General features: G+C 26.3%; 2 protein-coding genes across 3 annotated transcripts; one reads left to right on the top strand and one right to left on the bottom strand.

Annotated features, from left to right (window-relative positions):
• The first annotated feature begins 746 nt into the window (after positions 1-746).
• LOC128955007 (transcription factor mef2A-like) lies at positions 747-4,438 on the top strand. Of its 2 annotated transcripts, XM_054300632.1 has the most exons (8): positions 747-763; positions 1,206-1,828; positions 1,951-1,988; positions 2,084-2,175; positions 2,269-2,399; positions 2,467-2,816; positions 2,889-3,005; positions 3,093-4,438. In XM_054300632.1, the coding sequence occupies exons 2-8, from the start codon at positions 1,564-1,566 to the stop codon at positions 4,242-4,244; spliced, it is 2,145 nt and encodes a 714-aa protein (XP_054156607.1). In that variant the 5' UTR covers positions 747-763; positions 1,206-1,563; the 3' UTR covers positions 4,245-4,438. The 2 variants fall into 2 exon arrangements, with proteins under 2 accessions (XP_054156607.1, XP_054156606.1); XM_054300631.1 differs by having other exon boundaries at positions 748-763; positions 2,889-4,437.
• Positions 4,439-7,410: 2,972 nt separating this feature from the next.
• LOC128955004 (proton channel OtopLc-like) lies at positions 7,411-13,233 on the bottom strand. The gene is made up of 8 exons (XM_054300628.1): positions 12,695-13,233; positions 11,766-12,407; positions 8,801-9,257; positions 8,587-8,731; positions 8,205-8,399; positions 7,879-8,118; positions 7,689-7,813; positions 7,411-7,540 (listed from the first exon to the last, which is right to left on the bottom strand). Exons 1-8 carry the CDS (start codon positions 13,227-13,229, stop codon positions 7,411-7,413), a joined length of 2,469 nt encoding a protein of 822 aa, XP_054156603.1. The 5' UTR covers positions 13,230-13,233.
• Between the last annotated feature and the right edge of the window lie 2,819 nt (positions 13,234-16,052).

Here is a 16,052-nt window from a genome sequence, read left to right as displayed (position 1 = left end):
ATTATAAAAATATATTCATGTATTTAATACACATTTTTATTTTTTCTTGTTTCACTGTATTATTAAACATACATTTTACAGTACAGTATTATAACATTGAAATACTTGTATATAGCAAATGTGTGCAAATGTTTTAAAAATTAATACACAAAAATCATAGAGGAATGTGTGTGTGTAATACACACTGTAATATGTGTGTAAAAATTAGCCCTTAAAATAACATCCATTTAAAAAAGCATACATACATTTCAAATATAAATACTATAATATTGCTATTTTTTTAAAAAATACATATCATATATAATTATATACAATGATAACTATATATTTATAGCAAATAGTTTATAATGTAATCAAATACAGTACACATATATACATAATAGATATATTGAGAAATATATATATTATATATTATATACACTGTCAGTGAACTATTAATACTCTATATAAAGTATATACAGTATATCATACACAATATATATACCAATAATATATATATATTTTCAATGGAGAATCGCTTTATATAACTCTCTCTCTCTCTTTCTCTCTCTCTCACTCTCTCTCACTCTCTCTCAATACATATGTATTATAAAAAGTGTGTTATATAGCAAACACATAGAAATATAGTGTGAGAGAGAGAGAGAGAGAGTCTGAAAGAGAGAGAGAGAGAGTCTGAAAGAGAGAGAGAGAGAGAGAGAGAGTATGTGTGTAATGTTTGACTCAAATCAATGACACTTTGAATATACATTGTCTGTATTGTACAGTATGTATATATATATATACTGTATGTGTGTGTGAATGCATTGGACTATACTTTTACAATACATAATATACAGTAGTATTACTATTACTTATATATATAACAACACATTTTAGGTTTTACATTACATTACATATACAGTATATATATATACACATATATACTGTATATATAGTACACTATAGTATATATATTATATGTATATTAATTGCCTCTCATCTTGAAGTATATATTATTAATACTATTATTAATATATATATCATATATAATACATGTCTTTCATGTAAATCATAATAATATCATATATGATATATAATCACAATATTTAATAGTGATATGATTTGATTGATATTATTATTATTATTGTTATTATTATTATTATTATTATTACTAATAATAATAATATTGATAAAGCATTTGAAATATATATTATTATTATTATTAGTATTGTTGTTGTTGTTGGACATCAAGACAACACATCCATTACAAGACAACAACAACTATAATATCTTTCATCCATTCATTCAAATGGTCATCACTTGTGTGAAGACTAACTGATTGATTGATTGATTGATTGATTGACTATTGAATTTTAAAGTGATATCATATCATATCATCAATTGATTGATCTCTTTGTCGTGTCGGTCATCGTCATCGACATCTGATTTTTTGTTTGTTTGTTTGGTATTATCACTATTTAGTGGTTTGTTTTTGAATCACTTATTGTCGCCGCCATTGCTGTCGTCGTCGTCGCCATCGCCGTCAACAACAACAACAGCGTGTCATCAGAAACAGCAGCAGTGATGTCCAGATCATCGCCGCCGTTGTCATCATCGTCGTCGCCGATCACCGATTCATCAGTGTCGCCATTGAACGAAACAATAACATCGGCAGCAACTGGTGTATTGTCGGCATCGTCGACACCGTCATCGACACCATTATCGACAACAACAACAACAATAGCTAATCAAACAAATCATAGCAGCAGCCAGTCGTCAGTTGATCCAAAAGAAATGATGGACAATAATAGCACGACATCGTTGAATGCACCGAAATATGGCACTCCAGGTCTGTCTGATACTATATATATCATCTGAAATCAGATGATGATATCAATTGAATTCAATTATCATATATGATATATAATGTCTTTGTCTTTCTTTCTTTCTTTTTTTATAATCAAAATCCAGTTCCCAATCGTGTGTTTGTCGGCGGAATACCCGGCGATGTATGTATTCATTCATTGATTTTGAATGATTAATGTAATATAATTTCTAATAAAATCTATCTTTTTTGTTGGTCATTACCACCGATGAATAATAGGCCACCGAAATCGATGTCATGTCATTGTTTGGCAAGTTTGGCAAAATAATGAATGTCAACATAATACTAGACCGAGCGGGTGTTCCCCGTGGGTATGTACTAATATTGAGCCCTCTCCCCGAAACACTAGTTGACCATCATATCACTGACCACATGTTATTGTCCTCCAAAAAAAAAATAAACAGTTACGGATTTGTGACGTTCGAGACGGAAGACGACGCCAAACGGGTAATCCAAGAGAAAGATAATCTCATTATTAATAACCGAAAACTCAATGTTTCGGTGGCCATCAAAAAGCATCAGAATTTTACAAACGGTTTGTATATTCATATTAAAAAAAACATGAAATTGATTCTTACGGTGATTTACAACACCACACATAGAAATGAATTTCCGAAGTCTGACCAACGGAGCCGTTATCTATAATGCCTATCCATTGATGAATACATCCCAAGCACTGTACGGCGACTATGGTATCTATCCGACTGATTCGATACCGATCTATAATTTTGGTGTTAATCCACAAATGATAACCTCGACGGGTATTACTACATCACCGCCGCAAAGCTCATACCCATATGCATATCAGCCGACATCGGGCGGTGTCTATCTGACAACTCAGCCATCGATGGCAGCTTCTACTCATCAGTTGATGTCATCATTTCAATCGTCAACACCTCAGACAGCTTATCCAATACTAAACGGACCGTTTAGACTACCAATGAATGCACAGGTATTTATAAAATTTATTTATTTATTTTTTGAATTAATTAACCGGTAATATAAATCATATATTTATTACTAGAATATGAATCAAGTGAACCCATACATACATATGTCCAGTTCCAGTACACCACCATTGAGTCAGAATTCATCAATACCTGTTCATCAACTATCGGCAGTTGCCGGCAATCATCAAATGGTGAGCGCAGCCGACTATCCACCCAATAGTTCAGCTACCGGTGTAAATGCAATAAACACAAGCTTTTCATCACTGAATCTAATGCAGCCGCCAATCTATGCCATATCTCCCAATGGACTGCCGCAGCCATCACCGCTGCCTAACGGTGGTGTCAATAGTTCAGGCCATCAATCTATGGCCGCCTGTATACACAACTATCATCAACAACAACAACAACAACATCATAGACCCGATAGTAGACCACCCGAACACCAGCAGCATATACATCATCATTCGGCCGGCGATAATGGCGGACCGGCTCTACTACACCATCACACTCATAGCCAACAAATGTCGCCGCAAGTTGTCGAACTGATGCCCATTTGGTCGCAAAAAGTGCCAAACAATACAACTAATACTACTACTAATAATAGTACGACAACAAGTAATCATCAGAAATCAATGTCTAGAGATAATAATGGTGGCGGTGGTGGTGGTGGTCGTCATCATCATAATCATCATCAATACTCACAGAAACCCAACAATAATATGTCGACCACATCGTCATCGAACTCGTCATCGGCGGTATCGTCGTCTAGAGGAGACTATAACAACAGATTGGATAACAACAAACAACGCAATACTAGTTATAACAATAGTCATCATCATAACAATAGAAAGCCGGCCACCAATTCATATACTAATAGTAATAATATGAAGTCGAAAAACGGTGGTTATAACGGTGGTGGTGGCGGTGGCGGCCAGTCGTCATATGGACCGCCAAAACAACAACAACCAGCAAACAATTCATATGAAACTGAGTGCCAAACAATAGCAACACCAACCGCTTATAATCATCATAACAATGTACCGGTAATTGCAAATACCTCAGCACTACAAGGAATGCCATTTGTTAAGCATACGTTTAATCATCGATATCATCATCCGATGAATAACCATCATCTGCATCAGCAGCAGCAGCAGTATACGATGCAATCGACCATTACTGCTGCTACTGGCAATGGTTATCATCAACAGCAGCAGCAACAGCAACCACACCATCATTATCATCATCACAATCAACAGCAGCACAATGGAAGTGTCGGTAATTTACCGACAATCAAAAAGGTGGTCAACGGTATCGAAATTCTAACAGTTCCCAGTGTTAACAACGGTGGTGGCGGTGGCGGCGGCGGTTTCGGGCCACCAATTAGTCCTCCATTGACTCCCGGCGGCGGCACTCAATTGGCTCATAAATAATCTGTAATAATAATAATAATAATGATATTGTCATAAGTTTTGCTCATTAGTTTGCATCACGTTTTTCGTGCATTTCGACGAAAAAAAAGCATTTTATTTAAGAAAACAAAATATGACTTTAAAAGAAATTAATTTTTTTTAGACACAAATCGAGTGATTAACGAAAAACTAGTCATTGATTAATATATATTTATATAAAGAAAAAAAACTTGTTTTTTGTTTTTTTTTTGTTTTGTTATGACTGATAATAATAATGATTATTAAGCTTATAATAAGTTAAGTTATAAATATATATATACATACACTATAGCCATACAGTTTTTGTTTGTTTGTTTAATTAATTGCTGTTATTTAATATTTAATTGATAGTCCCGTTTCACTCTCACTTTCTCTAGTTATTTGACAAAAAAAAATAATGGCTTAAAAAATTATATTATTATTATTATTATAATAATAATAACCATTAATTAAAAAAAATCATTTTTGTTTTGCGGTGATTATTCATTGATTGATAAATTGATTTAATTAATTAATTGATTGATTGATTAATATGTTAATTATTTTGACTTTGAATTTATTATCATAAAAAACACAACAAAGACAAGCAATTTAAATATACATTTATATATTAATTGTGATATAATTAACAAACAAACAAACAAACAAACATTTTTGAATTTTTTTTTTTTGATTATTTATTTAAACGAATTAGTTTAATAATAATAATAATTAATTAATAATATTACCGGTAATAATAATAATAATAATAATGTATAGACGTTGACATACAAGTTGTAAAAAAACATTTTTTTTACAAAAAAAATGATTTCTAGTGGGGGATGAAGTGGTGCCTAAATTATGTGGGAGTTAATGGAGTGATTATTATTATTATTATTATTTAATTTTAATAATATAATAATAAAATGCTAGTGTCTGTGCCTTTTGCTCAAAACAATTATAAAACAAAACAAGCAAACAATTTATATTCAAAAAAAACAAAAAACAAAAATAATTGTGACATAAAAATATATGAATGACATTTTTTTAAAACAACAAAAAATAATTGACGAAAAAATACCAAAATTTTTTTGGATAACTGTGCCCATCATAGGTGGTACTAAATTATAAGCTGCTGATTATTAATTAATATAATATTGATCCCAAAAAATTTAAAAATTTAAATGATAGCTAAACGATAGATATTGTTGTACTGTAGTAATAGTAGTATTTTTTTTTGGTCTAATATTTTGGCCCAAAAAAAATTTAATTAATAAATCAATCAAATGAGAGAGAAATCTTAATTAGTTAATAATAATAATAAAAATGATGATAATGTTGATGATGATGATGATGATGGTTGAAGTTGATGATGATGATGTTAATAATAATAATAATAATAATTGTAGTAATAATAATATTACAACTTAATTGATCTTTTAATTTTTGTTTTTTTTGATTGAATTTAATTTTTCTTATTGAATTTGTGATATATGATTTTTTTCATAAAAAAAAATTTAAACAAATTATTTGTTGAAATTTTTTTTTTTGATTTTTTCAAATTTCTTATTTTTCCAAATAATAATAATAATATTATTATTATTATTATTGTAATAATAATTTCCTCAAATTTGTATTAATATACTCGACTGATTCAAACACCACACATACATACACATACATACATACATACATACAAACACAATATACATATACCAATGTTTATATAATTACAGTATATCTCAATCACTGTTTAATTATTATTATTATTATTATGTTTTTAAAAAATCAAATAATCTCTTTTTTTTAAAAAAAACTGTTTATTATTTCATTAGTAATTAATGTTTTTTTTTAAAATTTGAGATCTAAGATTTGCTCACAAATATAGTAGATATTTATAAATATATTAGAAAATTAAATTGTTTTTGTTTATTATTATTAATAATAATATTATTTTTTGCTTGAATTGAAATTTACTGTTTTTTCACATTATATTATATGCATAGATGTTATATAATTAAGTATTAAAAAAAATAGAGAAAAAGTTATGTTTATTTGTGATTATTATTATTATAATAATAATTTTTTATTTGCAATATAATGTTGGTTTTTTGACGATAATAATAATAATAATAATAATAATATAATGTTAATTACATTTATATACAGTATATTTTTCATATAAGATTTGTTTTACACATACAAACACTTTTTACAGTAAAAAAATTATATATAAATTAATAATTGATTTTTTTTTTTAATTGTCTCATAAGAGTCACAACGAAATTAGATATTTAAAAACAAAACATAAATTATTAAAAATTATCAATTTTTAATTGAAATTATTAAAAAATTAATTAATCAATTTATTATTATTATTATTATAATTGTACACAAAACATACATATAAATTATCAATTTAAAAATTTTTATATTTATATACAACAACAACAACAAATATTTTTTTTTAATTATTATTATATTCAAAATTTTATTTTTGTTTGTTTTTTGTTTCAAAATATATATAGCAATTATATACTGTATATAATAATAATAATAATAGCATTTTGTAAAAGAAAAAAAACATTTATACAAACATCCATACAAAATAAAACACATATAATAAACATATAATAAATAAAAATTAAATTTTTTTTTGTTAAATTTACAACAACATCGACAACAACAACAACAACAAAAATAATGACATTAACAACAAAATACTGTAATTGATATTATTTTATAGTTTTTTTTAGAAAATATATTTATTAATTGAAAAAAAACAACAACAGATAGTCAAGAGATATTTTGAAGAAAAAATAAATAATTTAAAAAAATAATAATAAATTTTGTCAACACATTTTTTGTATAATTTCTATATAAATAAAAAATAATTATTAAAAAAAATCTAATTTATTAATATCATCTTTTTTTGTTTGTATATGTATTGTCTATTTTATTTATTTTATTTTATTTGAATGCAATTAGTTTTATATCAACAACAATAAAAAAAGTATACAAAGTTTTAAATTATACATAAATTTTTTTTAAAAAAATAAGTAAAAAATAATTTTAATGGATTTTTATCATCAAATTTATAATTACCGGTAATTACAATATTATTAGTAATTATTATTATTTAATAACATTTTAAAAAAAACAACAAAAATTATAAATGAAATTCATTTTTCATTTTATAGGTTCGCTTCCAGATATCGCACAGACATACAGTTGAATGGAACCGATAGAAGATAGTCAATGGCATTGTTACATGGGTTATGATTGTCCAGGCCCAGAAGCTACAGGTGCCACCAGCAGCATATGGAGATATCCAACATAAAAAAGACAAACAAACAATAACTTAATTAACATCATAGGGTGGGATAGGGTGAGGTGAGTGGGTGTGTATGTAGAGAAAGGGAGGTTATATATACACTACTAACTAACCCATAGAAATGCATTTGAACGGGATTGGAGTCGGCCCGTCGGGTTTCTAGTGTATTGATAGACCACATGGCAAAGTTGCAGACCAACAAAAAGGTAACCATTTCGCGGCCCGGCTTACGGCGCATCTATTAATGAACAAAAAATATATATATAATAAACTTTATAACACACACACACACCACATACATACCTGGTCATTGGTAACGGCATACCGGTGCGATGCGTCCAATATGAATATGGTTTGCAAAGTGGCCTGTATTAGACAAGCCGATGCATTGATGAGTACCAATCGGGTATTTTGTTGTAACGTAAAAAATTGGGCCCCAATTACCGAAAACATTGTAAATATATAGAGTCCAATTTGGGCTACAATTAGCAATATGTTGTCCAATTCGGCATTACGGTGCCGATTGTAGGGCATGTGTCGTACCTGATAAACATATTACCGGTAATTATAATAGTCTCAACCCCGCCTCCCCACCCCTGAAATATTCATAATGAATCAACAATAATTACCTGAAATATGGCTATTAGACAGGCAATGGCGTTAATACAATAGATAAATAGTTCAATAATGTGGGCCTGGAGTACAGCCAGATGACGGAATTGCGGTTTTTTGATGAATACAAAAAATAATATCAACGATATTATACTAATGACTAACAGGAATATTCCGGTAAACAGGCCTTTGTGTGCTTTAGCGCAGTCAACCTATTATCAAAAGGGACGGGTATTATCAGTAAATATAACATTAATAAATATTGTTATACATATATTTGTATATTAAGATATTTTTTTGTTAGGTATAGTTTATGTGTTTTTTATATCATATTAGTATTAGTATTATTAACTTCAAGGAAATACATGCATATTATAACTATAGTGAATGGGATGATACCTGATAGTGATGTCTATGATGAATGGTGTGGACAATAGTAGTGCTCATTGAATGGCTATCCTGTTGTTGATGTGAATGATGATGACTACTACCACCACCACCACCACTACTGGTGACGGTATGCGGACGGTTTGTATTTGATTTCCTGAATAACGATAATCACATAATAAAAAAACATAACAGTGCCTCCACAAACAAAAAAAACCATACATACCTATCGTGAACACCTTTCCACATTATATAGAGTATTGCAGCACAAATTAGACTATACTCGATGGTACAGGGAAACAGAAACTGGGAGGCATCCCTGACCAGATCGCCGATAACATTTGATCGGCGACACTCACCGTGTGTCATATGTATGGAATGGTCGGCCAGACTTCTGCGGACAATCTGATGGTTGGACATAAGCTGCTGTTGTTGTTGTTGTTGGTGTTGGTGATGATGTAGTGGACCGGACGGTCCAATTGATTCCAGATAGTCTTCGGATATTTCTTCGACAACATCGTCAACGTGTTCCCAGGCTATGGAAAAATCGGGTCCCAGACCGCCGACACCGTGAGTGGTATTCGGATTGACAATAACCATGATTTGGTGTTTGGTTTCCTGGATGAGCACATGTAGCCAAACGCATATATTGGTGGCAATCATATGCATTAGGCCGAACCTGGCTGTGTTTTTTTTATATAATAATTAAAATATATATAAATTTATATATCAAGTGTCAAATATATCAAATATATAAATGCATATCAATATACGGTAAATGATAAATAAATTAGATTATTATAGATATAAATTAGATATAATAATATTGTATAACAAATTATATATCATTTTCACTCTACTTATTTTTTTGACTATTAATTTGATTATTATTGAAAATACAGCATAAATAGTAATAATAGTAATAATAACTAAATAAATAAATTAATTGAATTTTTTTGTTGTTGATAACCTATTCATTATACTGTGTATATATAATATATTGATTTTATATATATGTGATGATAATGATATATGATATTTTATTTTATTTTTATATATATAGATTTATCTGTGCAAATCTACCAAACAAAACAACAACAAAAAAGTTTATATAATTCAAGTTTATATATCAATAGTTTATGTATTGAATATATATATATATATATATATATAGTATATATATATATACTGTATAAAGAAATATATAATGAATAAAATATAAAACTAAATATAAAATAAAATAAACAAATAAATAACTAAATGATGCGACTATTATATTTGATAATTGAATTTTTACTGAATATATATATTATAAGCAAACATTATTGTCAACCAATTATTTATTTATTTTTTGTGGTCCACAGTATACATATATGATATATACATATAAAAAGACCACTAATTAGTAAATGCTATTCAATCAAAACATAATTAGTTTAGTTTATATATATATATATATATGATATGGTATATCCAATCAACAACAAAAAAAAGTGTGTATATGTTTGGCATTTTAATTTATTTGCTAAATATAGATGATATATATATATTGTATATATAAAGTAATTTACAGTGCTAGCTATGTTTTATATATTAAATTACTGTGTATTACACACATACAAACACATATTGATGACCAAACAACAACAAAAATTATTATCATTTATATAGATTTTTATCGATTTTTGTTTGTTTGTTAAGAAAAATATATGTGTGTTTGTGTATACAGTAAGTGTGTGTGGGTTCGAATCCCCGATAGTATTGGCAATTAAATTTTTGTATGTGTGTGTATATACAGTATATATAAGTAAGGTATGTATGTATAGACTAAACTAACTAATTTTGTTGCAAATTTGTATATATATATATATATATATATAAAAATAGCTACTAACTTAGACACACTCACTATTATTGTGTTATAAATAAAATTAATCATTTAATATATATATATATATATTATACATATATATTTCACTGAATTTTTCACTAGCTATCTGCTGATCAATCAATTAATGTTCAAATTTTTATTTTTATTGTTGAAATAGTATATGCAATATATATTATATAACACAACAATAACAACAAAAATAAAATTGTATTTTTGATGTTAAAAAACTATAGATTTCATTCAATGTTTTTTTCTCTCTCTCTCTCTCTCTCTCTCTCTCTATTATTTTCTATCAATTTCCAAGTAATCAGTAATTTTATACATAAATGTTTTGTTGGGTTTGTTGTTGTTGTTGTTGCTAATATACGGTACATTGAAATAATTGGTAATAATAATTTTTTTAAAAAAATAATGTATATATAATTTCTATAACATGGGCTGACCATTAAATCTAATGTAAACTATTTATACAGTATAGTTTATTTGTTTATTTTTATTTTTTTTTTAAATTGCATGTTAAAGTTAAAATGCAATTTACTCTATAGTTAAAACAAATTAGACAAATATATATAAATCTATTAAGTATTATATGCTATAGAAATAACAAACAAATAAAAATAAATGCTATACTAAAACAAATTTAAAAAATAAATAAATAAATGATTCATTAATGTTCATTCAAATACAGTTAGTTATATTATATATTAAGTTAATGTATATAATTTACTATTGCTATTAGAAATTATTGATTAAACTTATTTTTTTATATTTGTTTAAATAAAATCAATAATATTATTTAATAATTTATGTTTTAAATTTTATAAAATTGTAAAACTGTAATAATAATTTTGAACTAATAATTTTTTAACTAACCTATGATTAAAAAAAAATTTAAAAAATCAATGTCTAATAAAAATAAATATATTTTAGTTAAAATTGAGTAAGATAAAATTTGTAAGCATTAAAACATTTTTATCAAAAAAAAAACAAAAAATAAAATAAAGTTTAAAAAAACTATATTATAATATTAAAGTTTATAATATAATACTAATAATTAAACCAAATCAATGTTACCCACATAAAAAAAATTATTGTATATAAAATGTATTATACAAAAAACTAAAAAATTATATAAAATAATTAGTCATTCATCACTATTACTACTACAATCACCCACTACTACATCCACCCACTACTACAATACCCAGTACTATCCTCACTCAACCCATTCCACCCATCACTACAACCCCCCCCCTACCCAACCTCTACAGTACAGTCTAAAAAAACGGAAATCACTTACCAATTAGTTTATGACGTTTGATATAAACCCGGGAATTCATAAAAATAAAATACAATTGTATGAACGTAAAGGCCACGTGACAGCCGGGGGTGAAACCGTACAGAAAATTATAGCAATGCTCTTTGCTTTCCAGTTCAAAAAACTGGGCAAATTCAAGGCCCGAATAGATCATCGAACCGATACCGAAAGCTACGGCACCGACACGCAAATAAAACGACCCGCACTGGACCTGTTGGCCAGATTCTTCATCATCATCGTCAGCATCACTATCGACATCGATATCGACATCATCGGTAGCCGACGCTGCCAGTGAACTCTTGTGGACACTACCGCCGCCGCCGGCCATCATTTCCGTATCGGCGCCGCACTCTGACCAAGCGGTAAACGGCTGATGCTGCTGTTGGCGCCGGCGTTTATTTTCTGGCCAAACCAGACAACGACAGCGCCAAAACAGTTGCTGCAATTTGCGCCATAACCACCAACTCATTGGTTTCTTATGTTTAGGTTGTTTACGATGCAATAGGAACAGGTAGACAAACACGAGGAACAGTATGGATCCCATGTATAGATAAAGATAGAAACCCTCGTAATAGCCGATTGGGATCCGATGGGAGATTACTTCAGCCATCGGTAGACAAACACCTAAAAAATATTTTGATTTTTCAAAAAAATGTATTTATATTTTATATAATAATTATTACTAATTATATATTTTTTTAACAATAATATCTTTTTTAATAAGTTATATATTTATAGTATACTATATAAAAAAACTAATAGTAATTTTTAACTAATAAATTAATTATAGTTTTTTTTGAGTTAATTAAATTAATAATAGTTTTTTTGAGTTAATTAAATTAATATAACTTTTCATATCTATTATTAGTTAACTAATTATAAATTATATGATATATATTTGCTGTACAAACCTATAACAACAAGTATTTTACAATACAGTGCACTCAATACGGCAACCATACCGTCCACCGAATCGGAGTGATGTAGTCTAACGGGTTTTATCGGCTGCGGCGGCGGCAGCCGTTGCCGAAGCTCCCGCTCCCGTCCCAGCCGTAGTCGCTGTTGTTTGAGTCCCGACGACAACGACTCTACTTCTACTACTTGATTGTCCATCAGATGACGGTCTCGGTTACGGCGGGAGCTTTCGATGACAATACGATTGCAATCAAAATAATCGGGTGGACTACTCATGGAACTGCTAGTAGTGGTGTCCACTGGCGATGGCGGTAATGGTGGTAATAATATATCGTTAGCCGCCGTCACCATCACCTGATCCTCATCATCATTGTGTATGACTTTTCCATTGTTGTGTTGGTGTTGTTTTAGTCGATGGTGACTATCATCGGCTGCAGTGATGACAGCTATTTGTCCCCTAAGACTACTAACACTGAGAGCACCGATACTTGTCTTACGATTGACAAAATTATCGGTAAGTTTTGTTGACATTTTTACTGACAATGATTTTTGCCTATCATTTATTAAATAATGATTATTCATTTCAATTAATTTATTGATTATTATTATTATTAACGTTTAATAAGTTATTTCTATTAAAAAAATTTTATTACTAATAATAAGTTATTTCTATTGAATTTTTTTTTATTACTAATAATAAGTTAAATTAATTAATATTAGATTTAATGGAAAATAATAAATATTTTCTATTGAATATAACATAGTTATTGCAAATTGCAATTAATTACTTATTATTTATAGATATAAAAAAATTGCTTTAATTATTGCTAATATTCATATTATTATTTTTACATTGATTAAATTTTACAAATAATAATTATAAATATCATAGAAACATATTAATTTGTAATAATATAAATTAGTAATTATTATTATTACAGTATTATTATACAGTATTTCCTGTATACTTATTATGCATAAATTGTTAAAAAACATATATTAAAAAAATAATTATAATTAATAATTAGCAACAATTATAAAACTATTGCTAAAATAATGCACACAAAAAATAATAAACTAAAACTTAAGTATATCTTAAAATTTGATGATAATATTAATTATTAATATTAATTTGATGTTTAATTTGTTGAAAAACTTTTCAATCAAAAAAAAATACTTCAAACACTTGAAATATAACATTATTTTGTTTCAATACAATTAATACCAAAGTCCTATCTAATTAGTAAAATAAATATTTGATGATATATTCATTGCTAGAATTTTTTGATTTTACTTATAATAATAATAATAATTATTATTATTATTACTGTATTAATAGCAATGATAATCCAATTATTATTTATTAGTAAATATTTAGTAAAAAATATAATGATAACCGATTAAAAAAAAGGAGACAAATATATATATATATTAAATAAAAATATTTATATATACAGTACTGTATATATATTATTCATGACTTACAATAGTAATAATATTACTAATAATAATAAGTTGTTATTCTCTATAGATATATAACTATATATATATATATATAAGTTTATAATGTTTATCACATAACACTAAATAATGATAATAATAATACAATATTTTATCATTCATTTCACATACAATTTTTGGTATTATTATTATTATTCAAAAATTGATTGTATTTAGACTTATTGTAAACTTATAAAAGCATTTTAATATATTTATATAAATAATATATATATAAAAATTTATTATTAATATCATATCACATATATATATATATGATAAAAGCTATTAATAATAAATTTATTTACTTTTAATATATAGTATATAATTGCAATATCTATTAATAGCATTAAAAGTAAAATATATATAATTGTATAAATAAAAATTGGTGTTTATTTTTCTTATATATAAATTAAGAAAATTATAAGTGTCTACTAATTATAAACAATTTACAATATATAACAATAACAACAATAGACTTATTACTGTATTATTATTATTAAATGTAAACTTTTGTTATCTAAATGCAAATTTTAATAATTATTTTGTTGCTGTCGATATTATAACATATATTTACAGTATATTTATTTAAACTTATCAACATTTCCCATACGATAATATAGCCTATAATAATTGTTATAATTTTTTTTTTTTTATATAATACGAAACAGATTAACAAAATTTTTAGTATATGATATAAAAATGATATTACAATAGTTCACAAAACACTTTTAAGAAAAATATTGTTTTAATTATTTTGTGAAACATTTTCCCGAAAAGAAAACACTATTATCTAACAGCTATATACCAGTATATACTACTGTAATATAAGTTTCAATTTAATATTATATTATATATTAATAATATACAGTTCAATAATTGTACTAATAGTAATAATGATAATAAAATTATCATCAAATTAAATATAAATTTCAAGTGTATATAAATATCGATAAATAAAAATTATTATGTTATCATGTGTTTTGTGTGTTGAGATATATCGGCAAAAGTTGTTTTATAATTACTCATTGATTTTTGCCGCTATTTCTCTCTCTCTCTCTCTCTCTCTCTCTCTCTCTCTCTCTCTCTCTTAATCTATCAAACAATTACATTATAAACACAGTATTAATACTATAAAATAAGTTATGATTATTAATAACAACAACAACAACCTATGTAAACATTAATATTATTATCATTTATTAAACTTGTTGTTTGTTTAGTATTATCATAAAATTTATACAGAATAATATTGAATTATAATAATAAAAATAATAATTATTATTATTATTGAATTTAAAAATTATTTTTTCTTTTCAATACTTAATTTGTATTTTGATTTGATGTAAAAATATTAATAATTTATTAATTATATTCACGACTGAAATTTTATCTATAATTACTTAGTATTTAGTTGCTATTTATTGAAATCATCAACTACATTTATTTAAATTTTATTTATAAATAATTTACCAGTATGCTGTAAGTACTGTATACTGTATTGAACTAGTTATTATTAAAACTAATTAATTAATTTTAAAATAAAAAATTATATTACTAAACACTAAATATTATTTATCATATATTTTCAATATATAATATTTGATTCAATTTATTCAAAATTGACTGAATAGAGATATTAACCATTATATAGTATAATAATTTTAAATATAYATATATTATTGTATAATAACAGTTGAAAATTAAATTTTTAAAACTTTTTTTGTTTAAACTCTAAAAAAAGTTATATATATTATTAATATTATTATTTAAGATATTATTTAACCAGTGAATATGATTTATGAAATATAATATTTAGCATATATTATGTTTCAGCAAAAAAAAATAATAATAAAA

The sequence above is a fragment of the Oppia nitens genome, unplaced genomic scaffold (assembly GCF_028296485.1).
Source record: "Oppia nitens isolate AA-2021 unplaced genomic scaffold, nextdenovo-longstitch-racon4-pilon3 scaffold2_pilon_pilon_pilon, whole genome shotgun sequence".
NCBI classification, from domain to species: domain Eukaryota; kingdom Metazoa; phylum Arthropoda; class Arachnida; order Sarcoptiformes; family Oppiidae; genus Oppia; species Oppia nitens.
Note: the sequence above shows the minus strand (reverse complement) of the source record. Positions and strands in the feature narration are given on the sequence as shown.